General features: G+C 39.0%; 1 protein-coding gene across 2 annotated transcripts; it reads right to left on the bottom strand.

Moving 5' to 3' along the window:
• Positions 1 to 5513: 5513 nt before the first annotated feature.
• Positions 5514 to 25813, bottom strand: HEMK2 (HemK methyltransferase 2, ETF1 glutamine and histone H4 lysine). Of its 2 annotated transcripts, XM_086675799.1 has the most exons (7): positions 25637 to 25813; positions 23357 to 23443; positions 21788 to 21878; positions 17701 to 17784; positions 14757 to 14898; positions 13587 to 13707; positions 5514 to 5669 (listed from the first exon to the last, which is right to left on the bottom strand). In XM_086675799.1, exons 1-6 carry the CDS (start codon positions 25768 to 25770, stop codon positions 13589 to 13591), a joined length of 657 nt encoding a protein of 218 aa, XP_086531925.1. In that variant the 5' UTR covers positions 25771 to 25813; the 3' UTR covers positions 5514 to 5669; positions 13587 to 13588. The 2 variants fall into 2 exon arrangements, with proteins under 2 accessions (XP_086531925.1, XP_086531924.1); XM_086675798.1 differs by lacking the exon at positions 5514 to 5669 and having other exon boundaries at positions 12965 to 13707.
• Positions 25814 to 26356: the final 543 nt, after the last annotated feature.

Genomic DNA, 26356 nt, shown 5'->3' with positions numbered 1-26356 from the left:
ATTTGTGGGTCAAATTCTGGACTCTATATTCTATTCCAATGGTCTATGTGTCTGTTTTTGTGCCAATACCATGCTGTCTTGATGATGACAGCTTTGTAGTAGAGGCTAAAGTCTGGGATTGTGATGCCTCCCGCTTGGGTTTTCTTCTTCAATATTACTTTGGCTATTCTGGATCTTTTGTGGTTCCGTACAAATCTTAGGATTGCTTGTTCTAGCTTTGAGAAGAATGCTGGTGCAATTTTGATTGGGATTGCATTGAATGTGTATATTGCTTTGGGTAATATTGACATTTTAACAATATTTATTCTTCCAATCCATGAACATGGAATGTTTTTCCATTTCTTTGTATCTTCTTCAATTTCCTTCATAAGCTTTCTATAGTTTTCAGCATAGAGATCTTTTACATCTTTGGTTAGGTTTATTCCTAGGTATTTTATTATTCTTGGTGCAATTGTGAATGAGATCAGTTTCTTTATTTGTCTTTCTGTTGCTTCATTATTAGTGTATAAGAATGCAACTGATTTCTGTACATTAATTTTGTATCCTGAGACTTTGCTGAATTCATGCATCAGTTCTAGCAGACTTTTGGTGAAACCTATCAGGTTTTCCATGTCATCTGCAAAAAGTGAAAGCTTGACTTCATCTTCGCCAATTTTGATGCCTTTGATTTCCTTTTGTTGTCTGATTGCTTGTGCTAGAACTTCCAACAGTATGTTAAACAACAGCAGTGAGAGTGGACATCCCTGTTGTGTTCCTGATTGCAGGGATAAAGCTCTCAGGCTTTCCCCATTAAGGATGATATTAGCTGTGGGCTTTTCATAAATGGCTTTTATGATGTTTAAGTATGTTCCTTCTATCCCGACTTTCTTGAGGGATTTTATTAAGAAAGGATGCTTTATTTTGTCAAATGCTTTTTCTGCATCGATTGACAGGATCATACGGTTCTTATCTTTTCTTTTATTAATGTGATGTATCACACTGATTGATTTGCGAACACTGAACCAGTCCTGCAGCCCAGGAATAAATCCCACTTGATCATGGTGAATAATTCTTTTTATATGCTGTTGAATTCAATTTGGTAGTATCTTGTTGAGAATTTTTGCATCCATATTCATCAGGGATATCAGCCTGTAGTTCTCTTTTTTTACTGGGTCTCTGTCTGGTTTGGGAATCAAAGTAATGCTGGCTTCATAGAATGAGTCTGGAAGTTTTCCTTCCCTTTCTATTTTTTTGGAACATCTTGAGAAGGATAGGTATTATCTCTGCTTTAAATGTCTGGTAGAATTCCCCAGGGAAGCCATCTGGTCTTGGACTCTTATTTGTTGGGAGATTTTTGATAACTGATTCAACTTCTTCACTGGTTATGGGTCTGTTCAAATTTTCTATTTCTTCCTGTTTGAGTTTTAGAAGTGAGTGGGTGCTTAGGAATTTGTCCATTTCTTCCAGGTAGTCCAGTTTGTGACATATAATTTTTCATAGTATTTCCTGATAATTTCTTGTATTTCTGAGGGATTGGTTGTATTAATTCCATTTTCACTCATGATTTTATCTATTTGGGTCCTCTCCCTTTTCTTTTTGAGAAGCCTGTCTAGAGGTTTATCAATTTTGTTTATTTTTTCAACAAACCAACTCTTGGTTTCATTGACCTGCTCTACAGTTTTTCCAGATTCTATATTGTTTATTCCTGCTCTGATCTTTATTATTTCTCTTCTTCTGCTGGGTTTGGGGTGTCTTTGCTGTTCTGCTTCTATCTCCTTTAGGTGTGCTATTAGATTTTGTATTTGGGATTTTTCATGTTTTTTGAGATAGGCCTGGATTGCAATGTATTTTCCCCTCAGGAATGCCTTCGCTGCATCCTAAAGCGTTTGGATTGTTGTATTTTCATTTTCATTTGTTTGCATATATTTTTAAATTTCTTCTCTAATTGCCTGGTTGACCCATTCATTCTTTAGTAGGATGTTCTTTAACCTGCATGCTTTTGGAGGTTTTCCAGACTTTTTCCTGTGGTTGATTTCAAGTTTCATAGCATTGTGGTCTGAAAGTGTGCATGGTATGATCTCAATTCTTTTATACTTATGAAGGGCTGTTTTGTGACCCAGTATGTGATCTGTCTTGGAGAATGTTCCATATGTACTTGAGAAGAAAGTATAGTCTGTCGCTTTGGGATGCAGAGTTCTAAATTTATCTGTCAAGTCCATCTGATCCAATATATCACTCAGGGCCCTTGTTTCTTTATTGATTCTCTGTCTAGGTGTTCTATCCATTGTTGTAAGTGGAGTATTAAAATCTCCTGCAATTACCACATTCTTATCAATAAGGTTGCTTATATTTGTGATTGTTTTATATATTTGGGGGCTTCCGAATTCAGTGCATAGACATTTATAATTGTTAGCTCTTCCTGATGGATAGACCCTGTAATTATTATATAATGCCCTTCTTCATCTCTTGTTACAACCTTTAATTTAAAGTCTAATTTGTCTGATATAAGTATGGCTTTTCCAGCTTTCTTTTGACTTCCAGTAGCATGATAGATAGTTCTCCATCCCCTCACTTTCAATCTGAAGGTGTCCTCAGGTCTAAAATGAGTCTTTTGTAGACAGCAAATAGATGGGTCTTATTTTTTTTTTTTTTTTTTTTTTTTTTATCCATTTGGATACCCTATGTCTTTTGGTTGGAGCATTTAGTCCATTTACATTCAACGTTATTATTGAAAGATACGGGTTTAGAGTCATTGTGATGTCTGTAGGTTTCATGCTTGTAGTGAGGTCTCTGGTACTTTGTGGTCCTTGCAACATTTCACTCACAGAATCCCCCTTAGGATCTTTTGTAGGGCTGGTTTAGTGGTGGTGAATTCCTTCAGTTTTTGTTTGTTTGGGAAGACCTTTATCTCTCCTTCTATTCTGAATGACAGACTTGCTGGATAAAGGATTCTTGGCTGCATATTTTTTCTGTTTATCACATTGAAGACTTCCTGCCATTCCTTTCTGGCCTGCCAAGTTTCAGTAGATAGGTCTGCTACTACCCTCATGTGTCTACCTTTGTATGTTAAGACCCATTTATTCCTAGCTGCTTTCAGAATTCTATCTTTATCCTTGTATTTTGCCAGTTTCACTATGATATGTTGTGCAGATCGATTCAAGTTACATCTGAAGGGAGTTCTCTGTGCCTCTTGGATTTCAATGCCTGTTTCCTTCCCCAGATCAGGGAAGTTCTCAGCTATGATTTGTTCAAGTACACGTTCAACCCCTTTCTCTCTCTCTTCTTCTTCTGGAATTCCTATGATATGGATATTGTTCCGTTTGATTGCATCACTTAGTTCTCTAATTCTCCTCTCATACTCCTGGATTTTTTTTATCTTTTTCTCAGCTTCCTCTTTTTCCATAATTTTATCTTCTAATTCACCTCTTCTCCCCTCTGCCTCTTCAATCCATGCTGTGGCTGCCTCCATTTTATTTTGTACCTCATTGATAGCATTTTTAATTCACCATAACTATTTTTTAGTCCCTTGATCTCTGTAGCAATAAATTCTCGGCAGTCCTCTATGCTTTTTTCAAGCCCAGCAATTAATTTTGTGACTATTACTCTAAATTCTTGTTCTGTTATATTGCTTAAATTGGTTTTGATCAATTTATTAGCTGTCGCTACTTCCTGGAATTTCTTTTGAGGAGAATTCTTCCATTTTGTCATTTTGGCTAGTTTTCTGTCCCTTACACGTTTTAAAAGCTTGTTGTGTGCTCTACACCTGTGAGCACTGCTATATTAAAGGAAGGTCATACACTGTCCTGGGCCTGGCCCTTCAGGAGGTGTTTTCTCAGGGATTGTTACTTGCTCTCTGTTGCTGTGACTTTGGTTATTTTATTACCGTACTCGTAGTGATATTTTGGACCCTCCACCAGATGTGCTTTGATTTGTTCCTTGGAGTATCCCTGTAAAGGAAAACAGATAGACAAACAGGAGACAAAAACATGCAAACACACAAATAACACAAACAAACAAATAAACAAAAACGAAAACCTAAAGACTAAAAACAAAAAAACCCCAAACACTGACTACAAGTAAAGAAGAGGGTGGAGGCGGTGCTGATGGAAGAGAACATACAAAGAGAGAAATGACAGGAGCGGGGGAGAAAAGAAAAAATAAACATTGACTAGGCAGAGAGACTAAAAGGCTTAATCCAGAGAGAGAGAAAGGAAAATAAAGAAGGAGGCGGGGAAAACAAAACGAAGATACAGTTACCCAGACAGAGAAACTCTACCGCTTGATTATTCCAGAGAGAAAGGCGCGTAAAGAAGGAGGTGTAGAACATGTGTCAAGACAACGGATTAAATATGTCTGTTTAGACAGACCAATAACCAGAGTAACCAGCCTAGGGGAGGGAAGAGGTAAGGAGGAGAAATGGGCTGGTGGGTGGGGGAGAATATATCTGTATATCCAGAATTGACCTAGAGTTAATCCAGGCAATGCTGCGTGGCTGGTCTGGTCGGGAGGAGGTGTCCGCGGTGTCGGTGCCCCTCGGGTGGGTAAGCAGTTACCCAGTGCAAGGGGGCGTGGTTTGGCGTATTCTGAACCCACCGCTACTGTGGGTCCGGGAGTGATCCCTGAGGCCCCGCTTTGGTCATGGTGGGAGGTGGGGGGTGGGGAATGGAATGGTGATCCCCAGTCTCTTCTCCGTGGAGCCCACCCGGTGGACTCCGTTTGACTCGTCCTCACTGTGCGGCGGGCACAGACGGGGAGGTCCTTCTCGCTTGGCCAACTCCCCTGACCCCGCACTTGGCTAGGATTCAAAGTCCCGCTCCGTGCGCTCTGACGCTGGGAAAGCGCCTCTCAGTGCGGCGATGTGTGGCCCCGGCTGGCTTTGTCTGTGCCGCCACACTTCTGGGAGGACCGACTTCTCCTACTGCGGACTCAGAGCCGCTGCCCCCGCGAGCCCCCAGGGTGGCAGACGCAGGCAGTTCTGTGCTATCGCGCAGCCCTCCAGGGAGGGAACCGCTTTCTCCAGCTGCGGACTGAGCCCCTGACCTACCACCGCACCCAGGCCCGGCTCCCCTCCTCCCCAGGGGCACGGACAGGGAGCCGGCTCCGGTCCGAAGAAAGCCCCCCAGTTAGAGATGGGATCCCTCTCAGCCTCAGTCCGAGGTCTCTCTCCTGGCCAGATAGGGTCCTGCACTTTCCCAGCCACTCTTTCTCTTCTTCCCTCTGTCTCTCTGCAAAGGGGGTCCCTCCACTCCGTGCCCACGCAGCCTTTTTTATCTCCCCCAGTTTGCAGTTACCCACCTTTTTTACAGCTTCCCCATTTTCTTCCTAGTAGATTCAGTCTCTTTTCCTCCCAGACTCTGGTGTTCAGAGTCCTTTGGCTTCTACACTTCTTTGTTTGAGAACATAGGAAGCATGGATTCCCCCTACTTCTCCACCATGTTGGCCCCTCCTTACCTTAATGTCCTCTTAACTGGATTACATCTGCAGAGACCCTCTTTCCAAATAAGATTGCACTGATAGGTTCTGGTTGGACATGAATTGGGAGCGGGGTGGGGGGTGGTGACAACTATTCAACCCAGTACAGTCAACTATTAATGTAGCTATCTCACCTTGTGGGTTTGTCTGATGTATCTTCCTCCATCCCTCTATTTCCAGTCTTAAAATGTACTTACACTTCAAGTCTTTTATCATCACTATAATTGAAATTAAAAAAAAAATCGATCATAATATCTATTTACATAGCTTACTTCCATTATTTGGATAATGGAGGTATTCTAAATTATATCACTTTATCTTTTTTTTTTCTTTAAAGATTTTGTTTTCAAGTAATCTCTGCACCCAAGATGGGGCTCGAACTCACAACCCTGAGATCAAGAGTTGCATGCTGTACTGCCTGAGCCAGCCAGGCGCCCCCTATCACTTTACCTTTGGATTTGCCCCCTTTTCTAATTTGTTTTAATTAGGCTTTTTGCTTTCTAATTTGCTGCTTACCTCTCCTGTTTCTACTATTTTCATAGTTGCCCTTGAACTCTGACCATACTGTATTGGTTTCCTAGGGTTACTGGAACAAATTACCACAACTTCAGTGATTTAGAACAACAGATATTTACTCTCTCACAGTTCTGGAGGCCAGAAGTCTGAAACGGGTCTCTCCGGTCCAAGACCAAGATGTCAGCAGGGCCTGACTCCCTTGGGAGGCTCTAGGGGAGAATCATTTCCTTGCCTTTTTTAGCTTCTAGAGCTCATTCCTTGCATTCCTTGGCTTGTGGTCCCTTGCTCCTTCTTCAAAGTCAGCAGCATGATCATAATACCCTCTCCTCTCTTGATTTAAAACCTCCCTCTTCCTGTCTTTTATAAGACACTTGTGATTCTACTCAGGGCCCATCTGGCTAATCTAGGGTAATCTCCCCATCTCAAAATCCTTAATCATATCTGTGAAGTTCCTTTTGCCATATAAGGTAACATTCACAGGGCTCTAGGGATTAGAACATGGATATCTTGGGGGCTATTATTCAGCCTACCACACATGCATATCAAAATTAAGTTATATCTTTACCTCCTGAACAATAATACAAAGAGGACTTAGAATACTTTCACCCTTAACAAATGCCCTAGTTAATTTATATGCAACTGTTTTCAGTATTTTAGTTATTATTTTCAAACCACAGAAACCACACTATAATTATTAGTAGTATTTTATATAATGTTTGTTTGCATTTATATACATATTTTCCATTTTATTTGTCATCAGTAATTCTTCCATTTGAGACTTTTGGGATGTTTTTCCTTTCTCCTGAAATACGTCTTTTAAAAGTTGCTTTATTGTAGATCTCTTGTTGGTAAACTCTGTCATTTTTATCTCTAAATATTACTTTTAAAAACCATTCATTTGTGGGGCACTTGGGTGGCTCAGTCAGTTAAGTGTCTGACTCTTAGTTCTGGTTCAGGTCATGACCCCAGAGTCGTGGGACCCAGCCCCCCCCCCCCAAACCCCCATCGGGTTTTGTGATGACAGCACCAGCCTGCTTGAGATTCTCTCTCTCCTTCAGTCTCTCTCCCCCGCTTGTGTGTACTCTCTCTAAAAACAAAACAAAAAAACAGCAACAACAAAACTAAACCTTCATTTATGCAAGTTTTGTTGGAACAAAATAGATAGACTGTTAGTCCCAACACTTTGAGGATGTTATCCCACTAGCCTCCGGCTTTCATTTGTTGTGAGGATGTTCAAGAGATCTGTTGTTACTTTATAGTTTCTTTGTAGCAGTGTTGGCAAATATATTAAAGGGACAAATAGTAAATACTTTGTGGTTTGTGGGCCATATGGTTTCTGGGGTCTAAGCTGTAACTATTCAATTCTGTCACTAGAGGCCAAAGCAGCCCCACCCAACACATAAGTGAACTGGCATGGCTGTGTTCTAACATCTTAGTGATGAAAACGCTTGCCAGCCCCTGCTGGAGTGAGTTATACCTTCCCTTTGATTAAAGCCTTTTTTTTTTAATGTTAATTTTTTATTTTTGAGAGAGAGACAGAGAGAGAGAGAAACAGAGAGAGAGAGAGAAACAGTATGCAAGCAGGGGAGGGGCAGGGAGAGACGGAGACACAGAATCTGAAGCAGTCTCCAGGCTCTGAGCTGTCAGCACAGAGCCCAACGCAGGGCTCGAACTCATGAACCACGAGATTATGACCTAAGCCGAAATCGGACACTTTACCAACTGAGCTATCCACGCATCCATCCTTCCTTGATTACCTTTTAAGAGCTCTTTGCCTTTGATGTTTTGAAATGTCACTGCTATATGTCTAGCATATTTTCTTTTTGTTTGTGCTTCTAGAATCTATCTTCTTTTTTAAAAGTCAATTCTGGAAAAATATTACCCATTATCTTTCCAAATATTGCCTTTCTTACATACTTTTCGGGACTCTTGTTTTGCCAGACCTTTTCATTCTATCCTTCATAATCATTATTGCTCCTTCATATTTTCCTTTGGTCTCTGTGGGTGGCACTATATGAATTTTTCTCCAGTTCACTAATTCTATTTTTAGCTATTTATCCTGTCCATGGTGGGTTTTGATGTTAGGAATTCTGCTTCTCATTTTTAGAAAATAACTTCTGGAAAAACTGTTCTTATTTAAGATAAGATAAACTTGTTGGTATATATTTATCAGAAAATGCAAACGCATGTACACTGGAAGATACAAATGTGGTCACAACAGAAAAAAAGTAGAAGGAATCCAAATGTTCAACAGAATAGATAAATTTTGATATAGTCATATGATAGAAATAATAAGGATGAATATACAAAAAATGAAAATGAACAAATCATTACCATAGACAACTGCATAGAAGAATCTCATAAAAACACTATTGAGTGAAAGAATTCATGACTCATGGACATTAGTTCAAAGGAGGAAGACCTAATCTATAGTATAAGGAATGTAACAGAATTCTAAGATGGCCTGCAAGGTTCACTCCCACTGCTGTACATGCACTGTGTTATCCCCACGCTCTGACTGTAGGTAGAACTTGTGGATACGACTTGATTTCTCCCCTGTCATTAAGTTACATTAAATGGCAATGGCAAAAAAATTTTGCAGTTGTAATTAAGGTCCCTCAACAGTGGAGTCTGAATTAATTAATTAAAAGGAACACTGGAGTGCCTGGGTGGCTCAGTCGGTTAAGCATCTGACTTCAGCTCAGGTCATGATCTTGCTGTTCGTGGGTTTAAGCCCCACGTGCGGCTCTGTGCTGACAGCTCAGAGCCTGGAGCCTGCTTCAGATTCTCTGTCTCCCCATCTCCCTGCCCTTCCTCCACTCATGCTCTGTCTCTTGCTCTCTTAAAAATAAACATAAAAAAAATAAAAGGGGGGTGCCTGGGTGGCTCAGTCAGTTGAATGTCCGACTCCAGCTCAGATCGTGATCTCACAGTTCATGAGTTTGAGCTCCGCATCGGGCTCTGTGCTGACAGCTCAGAGCCTGGAGCCTGTTTTGGATTCTGTGCCTCCCTCTCTGCACCCACCCACTGCCCCCCATGCTCTTTCTCAAAATTAAATAAACATAAAAAAATTTTTAAAAAATAAAAGCTTCCTTTTATATAATCTTCATTATATTGGGTGAACTTGTCCTATCCAGGTGAGCCCTTTAAAAGGGCCTCTAGGCCCTCATGTAGTTTTGAAGGTAGAGAAATTCTACTGCTGGCCATAAAGAAGTAGCCATTTTGTGAACTGTGGAGGTGATTATGGTACAAAGATCTGAGAGAAGCCTGTAGGTGAGAATTGTCCCTAGCGGACAGCCAGAAAACAGCAGCTTTAGTCCTATAACCACCTGAAAAAGGACCTTGAGCCCTGGATGAGATCATAGCCAGGACCAACACCTTTACTACAGCCTGGAGAGATTCTAAGCAGTGAATCCGGCTCACTATACCCACGGCCCTGACCCAAAGATACTGGGAGACAACACATTTGTGTTGTTTGACACCAACACCGGTAAAGTTACAGTCGTCAGCTATGCAGAAATAAACTAACACAAAAAGCCAGACGATGGTTTCCCTTGGGGAAATCTCCCATTCATGACTGGGAATGAAATCTGGTGTAGCTTCTGGAATGCTGGTGATGTTCTGTTTCTTGATTTGGGTGTAGTATAAGTGGATGTTGACTTTATAAAAATTCATCGAACTAGACACAACATATACAGTCCATAAGGTATGTTCCACCTCAATACAAAGTTTACATAAAAAGAAAAATGAAAACAGATGGACATAGACATTGGTATGTATTGTGTTATTTTGTATGTAAAGTAATTTTAGTGCATGTATGAATCAACTACACATAGGATGATTTACATTTATTCATAAGGGTGCCTAACATGGCTATATTTCTCTTCATCTGTTCCTGAGTCATTTCAGTCCTGTCCTAATTTTTCTCTTTTTTCAGTCCTGTCTCAATTTGTATTTCTTTTTCTCCCCAGAAAAAGGAATGAGGGAAAGTATGAGGGAAAAAGAAAAAAAAAAAAGAACTACAACTCAATTTTGGAATGGAATATTAACAGTTTTAAAATACACTGTGTTATTTTTGGTGAGTATAAATTAACGCTAATGCACTTCCATGTCTCTATTTCTCATTTTTAAAAGTTGACTTCAATTTGTTCTTTCCAAACAGTATCTTCTTTGAGCTTTTCTTTGATTATGTTAACTCTTTAAACACGTCAAACATTCCACAATCTGAACGTAACAATTCCACTGTTTATATTCCTTAGGTGTCCAATTCTATTAATTTTTCCTTCTGTTCTCATTGATTGTAGCTTCTCCATGATCAACAGTTTAGATCATTTTAGTTTTTTCACGTTAATGTTGCTGCCTCATATAGATATGAATTAAATCCTACAGCAGAGGGTAGCACAGACCCAGGGTCTGATTTCTCATAGATTATTACTGTTTTTCTTTTCATTCAAGGTACTAAGTTTTTTTTGTTGCTTCCCTTGGGCCAAATGATGCGGTTTTACAGGTCCTCTTTTTTCCTGTATTTAACAGCTCTTTTTAACACAAAAACAGCTGGATTTGCAACTCTCCTCCTGAAGGCTCAGGGCCATGGTTCTAACTGACCACCAGGACGTAAGCATCCACTTTTCACACTACTATTGCTTTTTCTTGTTTGTAGAAATGCAGGTATTTCCCTGTCTTTAATTATTGTATTAGTCTCCTAGTCACCATGACCCTAGGAGAAATGTATTTTCTCACAGTTCTGGAGCCTGGAAGTCCCAGAGCAAAGCACCGGCAGGTTGGGTTTCTTCCGCAGTCTTTCTCCTCGGCTTGCAGACAGCTACCTTCTCACTGCATCTTGTAGGGTTTTATTCTGTGTCCAAGCACCAACCACCGCCCGCCCCGGTGTCTCCATGTCCCTACCGGCCCCCACCCCCCGCCCTGGTGTCTCCATGTCCGGATTTCCTCTTCTTGTAGGAACCCCAGCCAGACTGGATCAGGGCCCATCCTAACAGCCTCATTTAACCGTAATCACCTCTTTAAGGCCCCGTCTCCAAACACAGTCACATTCTGAAGTACTGGGGCCTAGAATGTCAACATATGAATTTTGGGGAGACACAATTTACTCCATAACAACTATACAAGTGAGGTTTTGGAGTTTTTGAAGTTATTTCTGTGTTTCTAATTTAAGCTGACAGAAGTCCTCTATGCTAATTTAAAAAAATTTTTTTTTTTCAACGTTTATTTATTTTTGCGACAGAGAGAGATAGAGCATGAACGGGGGAGGGGCAGAGAGAGAGGGAGACACAGAATCGGAAACAGGCTCCAGGCTCTGAGCCATCAGCCCAGAGCCTGACGCGGGGCTCGAACTCGCGGACGGCAAGATCGTGACCTGGCTGAAGTCGGACGCTTAACCGACTGCGCCACCCAGGCGCCCCTATGCTAATTTTAAAGTGTTTCAAACATTATCTGAAAATATTCAAGACCCCACTCCCCAAGCTCACGATAAAGTTCTAAGCTTTTCATAACCTTTTTTTTTTCCCCTGGGATACAAGAGATTGGCTGTAAGATTTCAGATGGCACTATTTCTGGGAAGGAGAATAGATTTTCAGATATTAGATTTAAGTAAATACTAATTTTGGCATCTTTGCTGCTTTCAGCACAAGCAAATGGAAAGAAAGCATCTGGGAATCTGACCTGTGTCTAAGTGCTGCCATACTGGCCTGACCCTTCACTACTGAGCTTCTTTGAACAAGTTATTTAATCTTTCTGAACATCAAGGTAATTTCACTCCTTCTGTGGATTGTCCTAAGGATTAAATAAGAATGCTATTTAAAACAGTAGTTCTAAAATTTGGTGGGCTACCTTAAGTAACAGGGGGAAGCACATTTTATTTATTTATTTATTATTTATTTTTTTTTTAATTTTTTTTTTTCAACGTTTATTTTTATTTTTGGGACAGAGAGAGACAGAGCATGAACGGGGGAGGGGCAGAGAGAGAGGGAGACACAGAATCGGAAACAGGCTCCAGGCTCTGAGCCATCAGCCCAGAGCCTGACGCGGGGCTCGAACTCACGGACCGCGAGATCGTGACCTGGCTGAAGTCGGACGCTTAACCGACTGCGCCACCCAGGTGCCCCGGGAAGCACATTTTAAACGGTACAGGTTTTGGGTCTGCTCAGCAGAGGGTTCCACAGGTCTGTGGTGGGGTTCAGGAATTTATAATCTTAAAAAGCTTCTCCAAGTGACGCTAAACATAGCCGAATTAAAAATTAATTCTAGATTCTGCTCACTCAGATCCTATAGTCCTGTTCTTTGATTTTGATAAATATTATTTTAAATGGTAGAGAAATTATGGAAGAAGAGGTTCCTAAACTTAGTAAAGGTAATTTGACATTTCCTAAAAGATGCATGTCAGTTTTTAAATTTTGTTTTCATGTTTTTATTTATTTTTGAGAGGCAGAGCCTGAGCAGGGGAGGGGCAGAGAGAGAGAGAGAGAGAGAGAGAGATAGAGAGAGAGAGAGAGAGACAGAATCCGAAGCAGGCTCCAGGCTCTGAGCTGTCAGCAGAGAGCCCGACGTGGGGCTCGGACACACGGGCCGTGAGATCATGACCTGAGCTGAAGTCGGGCGCTTATCCGGCTGAGCCACCCAGGCACCCCTTTGTCAGCTTTTAAAAGTGTGATTAACCTAAGAGTTGTGAGTTTGTTTATATACAACTCTCCTTGATCTAAGAAAAAATGTATAGCAGTTTGCAAGATATATGCAAGAAGAAGATAGAAGTATATGACAAAAGCATAAAAGGTAGGAAAAATCTGACCAGTGAAAAACATGGAGGCTGGAGGCATTCTAAATAATAGAAATAGAATGGAGACAATGAGCAAGTGAAAGTAAATTAAAAAAATTTTTAATAATGAAAACCTTCTTAAAATTATACAAGTAACTGGGGTTGTGCAAATAACCCATAAAAGAGTGAAAGTCCCTCTGTTCCTTCCTGCCATTTCCCTTCTGAGACTTCTTTTTTTTTTTAAAGAGCATGTGAGCAGGGGGGAAGGGTAGAGGGAGGCAAGAGAATCTCAAGCAGGCTCCAGGCTCAGCACAGAACTCAACATGGGGCTCAACCCCATGACGCTGGGATCATGACCTGAGCCAAAATCAAGAACCAGACTCTCAACCAGCTGAGCCACCCAGGCTCCCCATGAGACTTACTTATATAGACATATAGACATGCCCTCTCTGTTGGTTTTTTAAAATTATACATACAGGATAATCCTGTTTTGTAATTTGCTCTTTTTCACTTGATGGTACATTATGAACCCCTTCACGTTCAGTGCACACAAACCTAACTCATGTTTAGTGGCTGGATAGGTGACTCCCATTCAGGTTTTATATGTAAAATACACATAATAGATCTCGGATACGCATTTACTTGCACTTATGCAAAAATTTCCATAGACTTGATACCTGGGTAAAAGGGAATGCTATATCCTTCTACCTTCTTCTATATAACCTGACAATTCTATACTTGTCAACCAAGAAATGACTTCAGTTTCACAACATGCTGAATATATTCCGCTTCTCTCTCTCCATATATTCATACATACATTCAACATCATCAATATTATCAATATACGCACATTCAGCACAATACACGGCACTTGGTGAACTTCAGGACTGAGAGGGCTTCTCGGCCTGCTTGCCTGGAAAGTGCCACAGTCCCTTGTAGACCCTTTGTTGTCATTGTTTTCAAAATTTCTTCTAAAATGAAAATTAAAACAAAAGGTAAAATCCAATTAAAACCATCTGGTGAAGACGGTATGATCACTAAACAGTTTAATAAGATGATAAAGACAGACAATGATTTACAAGTTCTACTCATCTGCGAAAACAATGTATTCCAAGTAAATTTCTATTAAAATGGACTTGAGTCAGATGGGAGCACTCTGTATTTTCAAGGTGTCGCTGAGAGTCTCAATCAGACTGAAAGGCCCTGCCCTGCTGTGGAAGCTACTCCGAACTCAACAGAAATATGAACTACACTTGTCATTACAGCAAGTGATTTGTTCAGCTGCTTGGCTCCAATCTTGGCCTCACACGCTTCCTCTGGGATGAAAAAAGTCAGTGAAGGTGGGCAAATGTATAGTGACAGTACACAGTGGAAGGAAGTAGCTTATCTCTTTTGGGCACATTGAAAAAAGCAACATCTTCCCTTTTGTAAATAAATAATACTAAAGACTGAGTTAAGAAAATGGAGCTACAAACAAACTGAAACAAAACTTAGTCATCAGGATGTGATTTAAGGGGCTGAGAACATAAGGTAAAGATAAAAATCAAACTTGTGTACAGAAAGAGAAGAAGGACTCAGGTCAGTTTACTTACACAGTAATCTAACCAAGATCTCAACATCCATACCATGAGATAGCTTTCATGATGGAACTTCACCTGAACTGAACATTACGTAGCACAACTTGTCAAGGGCATGAAGATTACAAGGGGGAGACAAAATTCAAAATATTCAGGATGAGGTGTTAAAAGAAGAAATTACAGATTTTGTGTCTGAATATTAATTTATTAATTGGGGGGAAAATGGCGCCCCCCCCTTAAAAAAAAACAGTACTTTCTAAAACCAAGAAAAACTGTCTTAAAAATCTCTCTCTTCTTTCAAGATGAATGTTATGTTTGTATGAGCTGTTGTCAGTGATTATATTGACAATATTTCAGGCTACTTTATAAATTATACTCTTTAACATGATTAAATTACAATTTCAGCAAAGTCAGTGGTTAAAAGATAAACTGATCTGTATTACCTGGATTATTTTCTTTAATGGTAACTAAATAGAATAATCCTCTTGGTGACAGAAGATCTGCAGCCACTGGGAAGAACCTGTCCATGACTTCTCGACCATTTCTGCCACCGGCCCAAGCAGCCTCTACTCCGTGACTTCCCACCTGTGACCATTTAAAAAAGACTTCTGTATCTATTCATTTAGAATCATTTAGAATCACAAACAGTTACATTTAGAATCACAAACAGAATCTTTTTGACAAGGAACATTTACCAAACAAGTACTGTATACACTTTGTATTTTACTGCTGTCCAGGAGGCAGTAAAGTTGAGTCTGAGCCCCACCATTTCCTAGCCATGTGATCTTATGTGAATCTGTAATTTTTATGAGTTTCCTCCCTTATCTATAAAACCAGGAAAACAATAGTTTCAACAGTAAAATTATAAAAATTATTTTTTTCCATTTTTAGGAATAACTGAAGAAATATATTTAAAGTTTGAAAACAGGGCCCTGTACATATCAAGTGCTTAAGCTGTTACTATTTCTGCAATGCTTATGTTGATAGACATAGGTAATTCTTGTACTTAACATAGAACAATCAGGAAGAAACTAAAAGAGAGATCCTATATTATAAAATATCTACTTTGCAGGAAGTTAGTTTCAAAATGCCCCCCTGCATCTGGCTCTTTTCTAGATTAAAGTATGAATTGTATAGACCTTTTTTAAGGAATCCATTTAATATATAAAGGCTCACCAAAGCATTTTCTTCCTGTAACAATCTAATTCTACTGTAGAAGCAAAACCTGTGAGAGTTCATACAGTATTAAAAATCTTTAGATTATTATTGTATATGGTTTCAAAACTAAAGAATTCAAAAAATATTTTAACCCTAACAATTATTTTCTTTCCATATCTATAGTTTAAATTAATTGTATAAATCATGCCTGTTGCTTTTATTCATATAAAATGGCATGTTTCTCCATTAAAATAAATTTCCTTATGCCTGTAACTATATACATATATTATTTTGTAAATAAGGGAAATATGTTCATATACCTGCCTTAGAAAGAACTGCACTTTCCCCTTTTACTGTTTTGCTGGTCTGTTCCTCCCTCATCTTATATACACATGTTTTTCCTTTTTGTCCATGTTTTACAAAGACAGGATTATGTTCTACATTCTTGCACCATATCTTGCTTTTGTCAATCATCAACACTTTATGGAGAGCTCTTCATGTGATCAGGTATGGTTCTAATTTACTCTTTTAAAGGCTGTCTACGATTTTATAATGGAAAAGTTACCATATCTTAATGTAGCTATTGATGGGCAGCCAAAGTGTTCATTTACTTACTTTTTTTTGTATCTAATTTAAATTATTCCCATATCTACCGTACACTTCTCAATACAATTTCCACAAAGTTAATCATATTGGGAAATTTATCAGTTCCTTCCTCCTGGAGATGTCCCCTTCCTGGCATTCCTAGAATCACCTCTTTTTCTGGGGCTCGTGTGTTCCTCTTCCTTGGTTTACCCCCTTATTTTGGTGGAGCCCATTCCCTGGACGTTTTATCAGGTAAAGTGGTCTGTGGACAGATTGCATGGTGAATGACAGGTTGTGCCAAGCCTGTCTCCTGTCATTCTCTTCCAGAATGGACCAGGATCTCTCTGTGCTAGACCCTGTTCATACGCCTCCCCAGGGATGCTCAGCCAGGTGTATCTGCTTGCATTAGAAATGCTCCTACAGGAAGGTCTCCTGGCACCAGGCACATTCTTAAGGCCACAAAGGGAGGGTTTCCACCTTTACAAGGAGGAGTCATGTTTGGTGGTCTGCTGTTTGCCTGCTACATGAGCCTTGCCAGACCTGCTCCTGTTCCTTCAGAGCTCACAGGTACAAGCCAGAGGTTCCTAACCTCGTGTCTCTAGATATACTATTAAGCATAGCCAAAATTTTTTATAGACACAAACTTAACTATTATTTTTATATCTCCTGGATCTAACCTCTAAGTCTCTTATCTTTTACTTTCATGATTTCCTTCTTTTTATCTTCATGCTCTATGCACTTAAATCTTTCATCTGGTTTCCAGAACACTAATTCAGGTCTTCACGGAGACCATATTCTCTTTTAATTCCTTTCCTAAGGTTTTATTTTGTAAAATATGTTTTTAGGCTCCAGGAGATCTTCATTGTGCTGCACTGTGATTCTGCTCCCCAGCTAATAGCTCAGCTCATGGGAATTATGACACTAGCTCTCTCTGTTGGGACTGCAAAATAGCCCAAGGTGCTGTCTACACTCAATTATCTGTATGTCCCAGCAGCTGTAAGGCTCAGGAGAAGCAAGTACGTAGCTCAGTCATGGGAATGTGGAAGAAAGGAAGCCTGTTTGCATCCCCATGTTTCCAGAATCTCCTCTGCATTCACAGTCCTGCCAGAAATTTGTAGACCATGATTTAGTTAAGCTAGCCTTAGTCCAATACTAAACTTTGTCTGCCTTGACCATTCTCTCTTTAAATTGGGAAATGGTTGATTTACCTCTTCATTATTGAAGATTTTCCAAATCATCTGTTCCAAGATGATTTCTTTTCCCTACCTGAAATAAGAATCCTCCCCCACCACCTGTGAAAGGAGGAAAACTGAGACTTTCAGAAATAATTACTATATGAATTTAAGGATGATTAGAAATGCTCTTTTGCAAATTTGCCATTTGTGATAAAAGACACACATGAGCAAATTTAAACACACGGCCTGATTTCAATGGGAATTTTAAGGATGAATATGGGTCACTATATTTCATTAGTTTTAGACTCCTTTCCTACGTCTCCCGACATACTCAATTATTGGCAATTGTGATTAATATCAGAGCAGTCTGTGTTAATCAGCAGTTGACTAATGTCATAATGAAGTTCATTTGATTTTATAAAGAAAATAGCTGAAAACATTAATAATTAAATTTTGTTCCACGTCTTACCTCTTCAGGTGGAGTCACTACATAGGGGGGATTAAACACCAGAAGATCAACTTTTTCCTTCAATCTTGGTAGCAAGCCTTTGACCTAAATGTTCAATAGTCAGAATGTTAAGCTGGACTCGGAATTAAAACAGATAAATAAATATATCTTTAAAAATACTCTCCTCCCATGTAGAGAAAAATGTGTGAGAGGGCCAAAAATGTAGACAGAGATAGAGATAAATATTTTTACATTTTCATTCATGCATATAAAGATTATATGCATTTACCTAAAAATATGAAATTAAACTATTTATCAGAATGAACAGAAAATGTTCAAGAAAGCCTGTTTTTCAACAGCTAATGCTTACACACTGGGTTCACTTTTAGAAGATTAAATAAGAAAGCGAGCACTCCTATGTTCTACATAGATATGCACACACTTTAAGGCTATAGCTGTAACTTAAACATTTTCTATCATCGAGGTATAACGTATTATACATACATATATATATATATATATATATATATATATATATTTACTTTCTACTTCTTTAATGACTCATAAATGTATTGGCTGGAACAATTAGAGACCAAAGAAAGGACTGAAAAGAGTGGAAGAGACACTGAAAACATTAATTGTTTGGCATTTTGTAAATCTTTAAACTGGGTTCCAATTTTCTGTGAAACCGCAATAAAAATGTCTTTTTTTTTTTTTTTTTTAATAAAAATGTCTTTTTAGGGTATTTTTCAGGGTAAGATGTGATTTAAAGTCTTCTTCCTTTGACTCCTCTGATGATTGAATTAAGTAAGTATTTAAAAAAAATCGTGTCTGGTCATGTCACCCTGCACCTTCACAGGCACAGTAAAGTGAAAACATGGTATCTGGGTGGGTTCTCACCTCTAAAGCCATTTCCTTCAATTATCACTTTGTACAGACTCTCACCCATGACTTCTGAGGTTGTTTCTTGAGATGGAATAGCTGAGGTACTTCACGGCAGTGTCCAAAGTGTTAGCTCTCTTATTAACATTCTTGCAATTTCCCCATTTATGCACACGCACTTACCATTTTTTACTATTTTTCTTTAAATGGGCTTTTTTTTGTTGTTAAATAAATTTGCTGTAAAGGGAAATCACTATTACTTTCTGGAAATAGAAATGACTACAAGGATAAATGAGATAAGAATTAAAAAAAATAGTTACAGTTAATCATTACTGTTGCCAGGCTGAGAGTGACCCAAGCCATCTGTCTCTATTAGAGAGACATCTGTAAGTGTTTAAAAGGTGTTAAATAACAACAACAAACTGAGACCTTCTCCTGGATGTAATCACAATGGCTGAAAGAGAATTAAAGAGGAAACAGCTTTGACATTATATGATTCAAAGTTATTTAAAACTCAGCCATACCTTCTAATGTTGGGCACATCACTGGCCTATTATTTACATACATTATGAAACACTGCCTTAGAGCTTCCATTTTACCCTGTTTCTAAAAGAAATACTACTTTTATCATTTTTAAGCCTGTTAACTATGTAGTTCAAAGAGAATACTGGAACACTGGCTTTGAGGAGATGTTGTAAGGTAACTTTTTTTTCTCTATTCTTTTCAAAAGAGAAAAGTGCCATTTTTGAGGAAAGTAATGAAGATGCATCCTTGTCTGCAAGTAGAAGATGACTAAGGTTAATCTGCTGTTCCCTTTAGGAGCAACACTGGAGAGTGAGGAAATACAGCTGAAACAGCCGAGAGCTTTATTTTCAATTCCATAAAGAAATTAAGCTTCTCACATTGTAAAAAGAAGTCCGGAAGGTAATTTTCCAGAAATGTTCAGTAAGGAAACTAGAAAAGAATTTGCTTTGCAATTGTTTACAATGGCCCTGAGGTACTATATACTAATAATCATTGCAGTACTGGATTTTAAATAAAGGAAAAAACTGATGGATTTAAATAAAGGAAACAACATGGAAAATAATGTAGTTTAAAAGAAAATGGATTTAAATGAGAAAATTACTGATGTAAAGTCTAATCACAGGCATCCCTCACCCACTCATATTCAGCTTTTGTGTGGTCTCAGAGCATTAGAACAGATCCAAGAACTGGGAAGTAAGCAAAGAGGCCTCTGACAAGAAGTTTTAAATCCGTATAGCAAAACATGTGCTATTTATTCATGAGAGGTACTTGTTCAGAGCCCCTGAACTCTTAGTTTAAATACAAGTCTAACTAAATCACTTGTTTGGTATTCTAGCACAGAGCACATGAAGAGAGAGAGGAAATGCCACTAACAGGTAGCAGTAAAATAAGACAGCATAAAGCAGGTAAAAGGAGAAGATGAGGAGGAGAGGAAATAAGAACTCAAATCTCTGCAGGCTATAGCCCCTCAGCGTGAAGGCAGAAACACCTGAATAAGCCTCTTTATCACAGCACAGGATGATAAATGATGTGCATAATAACGGCCCTGAGTCAGTAAAAGGTAGTTATGTTTAGTTTGTTTTAGGAATGTAAGGAGAGGCATACGATGTATTTGAAAAAGTCTTTCTTCTAAAACTAAAAAAAGAAACAAAGCAAAAGTACTACTTTGTAAACAGGTAAGCTTAGTTACCCAAAACAATGATTTTATTGTGATAATCTATGCCTAGTGTTCTGAATATAAACAAACGTAGAGTTTTGTATATTGATCATAATACCTATGTTCATGCTCACCTCTTCTTTCTTTGCCACACGTCAGCATGAAGAGCTGACTCCGGCATGGGCTACCACGAGCCATGTCCTGAAAGTTGTGAGACACCTACATTTAGATTCCCAAGATCTGAATTTAAATTCTGGATTTATCGGGGTGCCTGGGTGGCTCAGTCGGTTGAGCGTCCAACTTCAGCTCAGGTCATGATCTCGCGGTCTGTGAGTTCGAGCCCGGCATCAGTCTCTGTGCTGACGGCCCAGAGCCTGGAGCCTGCTTCGGATTTTGTGTCTCCCTCTCTCTCTGCTCTTCCCCGACTCATGCTCTCTCTCTCTCAAAAATAAATAAAGCTTAAAAAAAAAACACTTTTGGAGCACCTGGGTGGCTCAGTCGGTTAAGCGTCTGACTTTGGCTCAGGTCATGATCTCACAGTCCGTGAGTTCAAGCCCCGCGTCGGGCTCTGTGCTGACAGCTCAAAGCCTGGAGCCTGCTTCAGATTCTGTGTCTCCCTCTCTCTCTGACCCTCCCCCATTCATGCTCTGTCTCTCTCTGTCTCAAAAATAAATAAAACATTAAAAAAATTTTAAAAAAATAAATAAAAATTTTAAAAAACACTTTTTTTAAAATTCTGGATTTATCACTTTATTAGTTATGTGACTTTAAAAAATGAATCTCACCTCAGTTTCTACCTCTGTTTAAAAAAAAAGATATTCTGAATTTCTTGTATCTCTAAAGTTTTATTATTATATCAAAAACATATTTAATACTAATTATGGACACATTAAAGAAACAAGTTAAAATTTTAAAGGGCAAAACCACCTCAGTGATCCCATGCAAATCACTGTGCCTAAACCAGTCGTCTCCATATTTCAATCCTTCTTGGCCATAGTGAGAGATTGAGAGATGGCATATGACCCAAGTTGATCCAAGCAATACTCATTCTGGGGCTTTTGTCAGACTAACTGAATAGAAAGAGCTTCTTACCATGAGGGGGTTGGGGGTGGGTGGTGGTGAAGAAGCTGTTTGCTGAGGAATAAGATACAGACACACAAGTATCCTGTTACCATGAAATTAAAGACTACCTAGAAATAGAACCAATAGAGAGAGAAGGTCAGAGCTAAGAAAAAGATGCCTGTCTTATCATTTGAGTTCCTGGAGCCAGCTGTGCCTGAAGCCACCCACTCTTTTTACTTAAGTTTGTACTGGATTCTCTGTCACTACTATCCAAAAGATGACTGATCCATACAAACCACTAGAAATTACCTTTGAACTGTGGACAAGATGGACTGCATCAATCAAGAATTTACTTTGAAAATGATGGGGTATACTATTTAGTGGATTAGAAGTTAATTATGACTCAAGCTTCTTTGACCTAAATCATCTTAACATTATTTGAAAAGGAAATGAACTATTATTAGACAAGGATTAACAGCTTACCAAGTCTGTAATCACTGGCTGAATGTGGACTTTGTTACAGTGTGCTGTCTCCAGAGTACAAGCTGCTGCCTCAGGGTTGATATCAGTGCACCTATAAACAGAAAAGAAAGAAAACTGTATCTTACATCCCGGAGGTACATCTATTACTGAAAAATTTAAAAATGTTCCACTGCTTTTACATAAAGCAAATTTAGAAAAAAATGAAAATTATTTAATAATGGTGAATGAAAAGAACAAAGACTTGTCATATTAATGAAAAAGACTGTTATATTGACATAAATGTGCAAGAGTAGAAAAATATACATGCATACACATCTGAAGGAATTTATTAAGTTATGAATCCAGGAGCGTCTGTGTGGCTCAGTTGGTTAAGTGTCTGATTCTTTTTTTTTTTTTTTTTAATGTTTTATTTATTCTTGAGGGAGAGAGAGACAGAGCATGAGCGGGGATGGGGCACAGAGAGAGGGAGACACAGAATCTGAAGCAGGCTCCAGGCTCTGAGCTGTCAGCACAGAGCCCGACGCGGGGCTCGAACCCACGAACTGTGAGATCATGACCTGAGCCGAAGTCGGATGCTCAGCCAACTGAGCCACCCAGGCGCCCCAAGTGTCTGATTCTTGATACTGGTTCAGGTCATGATCTCATAGTTCGTGAGTTCAAGCCCTATGTCAGGCTCTGCACTGGTAGTGTGGATCCTACTTGAGATTCTCTGTCTCTCTCTCTCTCTCTGCCCCTTCCCTGCTCTTTCTCTCTCTCAAAGTAAGTAAATAAATTTTAATAAATAAAACATCGAGATTGACGATGTAAAAATAAATTACGAATCCAATGAATACTATGCAGCCACCAAAAATGAAATATTTCTTAAGATTAAAAAAAAGTTTATCTATTTGAGAGAGCGTGAGAGAGAGAGAGAGAGAGAGAGAGAGAGAGAGAGAGAGAAAGAAGACAGCAGAGGGGCAGAGAGAGAGGGAGAGAGGGGATCCCAAGCAGGCTCCAGGTTTAACCTGACTTGGGGCTTGATCCCATGACCGTGAGAGCAGGACCTGAGCTGAAATCAAGAGATGGATGTTCAATCAACTGAGTCACCCAGGTACCCCCCACAAAATGAAATTTAAAAGGAATTTTTGAAAAACATTCATGATACAATATTAAATGAAAAACAGAGAAAATGAGGAAAAAAGAAGGAAACACATTTGGACCATGATAAAATTTTGAAGTAATTTTTATTTTCTTCTTTATAGTTTCCATACTCTCAAATTTTCTTTAAAAATTTAAGTAGCTTTCATTTTTTTCCAGTAATCAGACTGTTTACCTAAAAAACAAATTCAAATTTAGAAATGACCTAAAATTGTTTTGTTGCTTCTATAATTATGTAGCATGATGGAACAGTTTTGAACATGCAGTTATAATTTTTAGGGAAGAATAATTTACAATGAGTCCTTACTACACTTAAATAGACCCTTTCAGATATATATTATTTATTTACAAAAATGATTCCATTCAAGTAGTCACACCCCTAGTGAATTTCTTAGCGGAGGATGTGGATAAATTTGATATACTTACACTTACATGTACAAGGCCTGAGGACCTATCATAGAGGCTAGGAATGCAGATACCACTCCAGACCCTGACCCTACTTCAAGGCATATTTCCACTCTAAAAAAAGCAAAATAAAATAAATATTAGTGTAGTAAGATTAAAATACACATTACAGGAAATTACTCTCATCCTACTTTTAATGTATATTTCTCCAGCATCATCAGTTGTCTGCAAATATATGGAAATATAAAAAAAAAAGATAAACATGCTAATTTCTGACAACTGTTTTCTGCATATTTAGTACTATTTAACTCAAAATTGGGGTGTGTAATTTGAGTTCATAACATAGATGGCTTTCAATTAATTTCTACAAAACATTACACAAAAACTGTGGAATAAAACTGAGGATTGAAAATATTAACATGAAAGACATCAGCCCTTCCCACAAGGAGCTTCTGGTTTAGTATTTCCTAAAATGACAGGGTCAGTGTTATTACAATATTTATTTATGAAAGAGGTTTTCTCTATAATTTAAAAGTACCTAACATTCATAAATTGATCAGCATATCCTAGGGAAAAAAAAGTTCCCCCTTTCTAACAGATTTAGAGCAGCAAAGAAATTCCATATTTGCACAGCTGTATGCTGAACCGGGAAAATACCAGAGTATCTGGTTTTAGAATATTAACAATAATCTTTAAAATGCTTTTGAATAAATTGTTATATTTTATCCTTCAATTGAATTTATTTCCCTATGATCTTATATATGCATCAAAAGCACCAATTATCTCCATCACAGAAATGGGTTTGATTAGACTTAGGGAGCCTTTCTAGCACCTAACTCCTCAAGTATCCAACAAAAAATGCTAGCTGCTTCTAACTTTTGGAACCGTCCACATCATCTGACAAACCTTTATTATTCTGTGGGAAGGTCTGTTGAATCTTACCAGGCGGCTTTTATTTGAAAATAACTATCATGGTTTCATAAACAATTAGAATTCCGAGACCAGAAGTAATCCCACTTTATAACAAAATCAACTTCTTTCACAGCATACTTTGCAATGCAATTTGTGCTTGTAAATCTTTCTGGGATATCTTGAGACTAAAAGACAAGTTATAAAAACAGTACTTTTCCGTTCTATATTCCAGTAAATCCAAAAGTTCCATCGTTTACAATGAAAAGCTAGTTTTATTAATAAGAGTTGGGACATTTTATATCTGACCAGATTTAAGACAGATAAATAAACACAATATAAATCTTTAAAGCCTAACAGCTGTTTCATCTTGAGAAAACCAATTTCAAGTCTTGATCTTTACATAAATCTAATTACTCAAATACCTTTCATTTAAAAAATTACACGGGGCGCCTGGGTGGCGCAGTCGGTTAAGCGTCCGACTTCATCCAGGTCACGATCTCGCGGTCCGTGGGTTCGAGCCCCGCGTCAGGCTCTGGGCTGATGGCTCAGAACCTGGAGCCTGTTTCCGATTCTGTGTCTCCCTCTCTCTCTGCCCCTCCCCCGTTCATGCTCTGTCTCTCTCTGTCCCACAAATAAATAAAAACGTTGGAAAAAAAAATTTTTTTTAAAAAAAATTACAATATAGGTATTCATTTTCTAATGTTATTTAAAATTTATTGGGGCACTGCAACAAGTCAATTTTAATATTTATAAAGTGCTCTAGGAAAAATTCTATAGGCTGCTAGCTATGTAGCTATTTACATTTCTAACAATTAAATGAAAAATTAAGTTCTGCAGTCGCACTCGCCACATTTCAGGTGTTCGGTAGCCACACGTGGCTAACAGGCAACTGCTACAGAGCATGCTCTTCAATGCGTTTAAAAATACTTCCCCAAGCCAGTATCTCACTTCATTTCATTTTTGTGCTCTTCCATTGCTCGAGGGTGCTTCTGTGTATTGAGTAAATTAAGTGCCGCACGACTTTTAACATTTACTAAAAAATGTAATATTAAGCAATGTTGGTTTTTGGACGTGTTATAATATCGCTGCGCTCGGGGGCTTTGTGTTCTGCATAGTAACAGCTGGAAGGAAAAGATCCATCCTACCGTGGTAGGGAGCTATGGAGCTCCTGAGACCAAAACAAATGGCAAAAGTAGACAGATCCCTGGCACGCTCATTACATGTATCTACAGGCAAATCCTTAATAACGGCGTTCTGGTCTCAGTGTTCGCCAAGTGGGCTGACACTGTCTCCTCTCCCGGCAGACAGCGTCGGTCCTTTCCTTGGCCCTCCTTCGCTACCGCCTCTCCAGGACGCCCGAGCCCTCTCCCGCTGGGACCCTCGCCCTCCTCGCACCCCATGAGCTCGGCCGCTGCCGCCTCGAGCGCGTCCAGCAGCAGGAACGTATCCTCCGCCGGCTCGTACACATTGCTGAAGGCGCCCCGGCCCACATGTCCGTGCAGCGGCGTCGGGAGACCCGGCGCCGCCATCTCGCTTCTCTCTCCGTCCCACGCGCATGCGCCAAAATTGCGCGTGCGCAAGCTCGGCGGGGGGGGGGGGGGGGGGCTTCGGAGGCGGAGAGGCAAATCGGGGCTTCTTTCTAGCAGTCTCTGTAAATGCTTTTGGATTTTGTAAGTGAACAGTTACATAATCTGCAACTGCTGATATTTGCTTTCTTATTTCGAGTATTTAAATTTGTTTCATTTTATGGATTAGCAGTTGATGCAGGGCATCCTCGATTGTTTTTGACTAAGGGGGGTGGTTTTTTTCTTTTTTCTACATTTGAAAGTTTTCTTCTGTTCTTGTTTGCAAAGAATTAAAAAAAGACATAATGGTTACTAAATTTTACCTTTGTTACATCAACTGAACACTTAAGCTTTTTTTCTCATTTAATTTTTTTACTGTTGTATATTATAAAAATGACCTTCCTGATGTTAAATCATACATGCACTCTTTTTATAAACCTCACTGAGGCAAGATGATTTTTCTTTTAATACCCTGCTGAATTTGGAATGCTTATAATCTAGCTCTGTTTTGATTATGCTATCCTCACGGGATGAGTTAGGACATTGTTTC

This window comes from Puma concolor, chromosome C2 (genome assembly GCF_028749965.1).
Source record: "Puma concolor isolate L17-30 chromosome C2, mPumCon1.1.hap2, whole genome shotgun sequence".
NCBI classification, from domain to species: domain Eukaryota; kingdom Metazoa; phylum Chordata; class Mammalia; order Carnivora; family Felidae; genus Puma; species Puma concolor.
The sequence above is the reverse complement of the archived record's forward strand: the minus strand, read 5'-3'. Positions and strand labels throughout refer to the sequence as shown.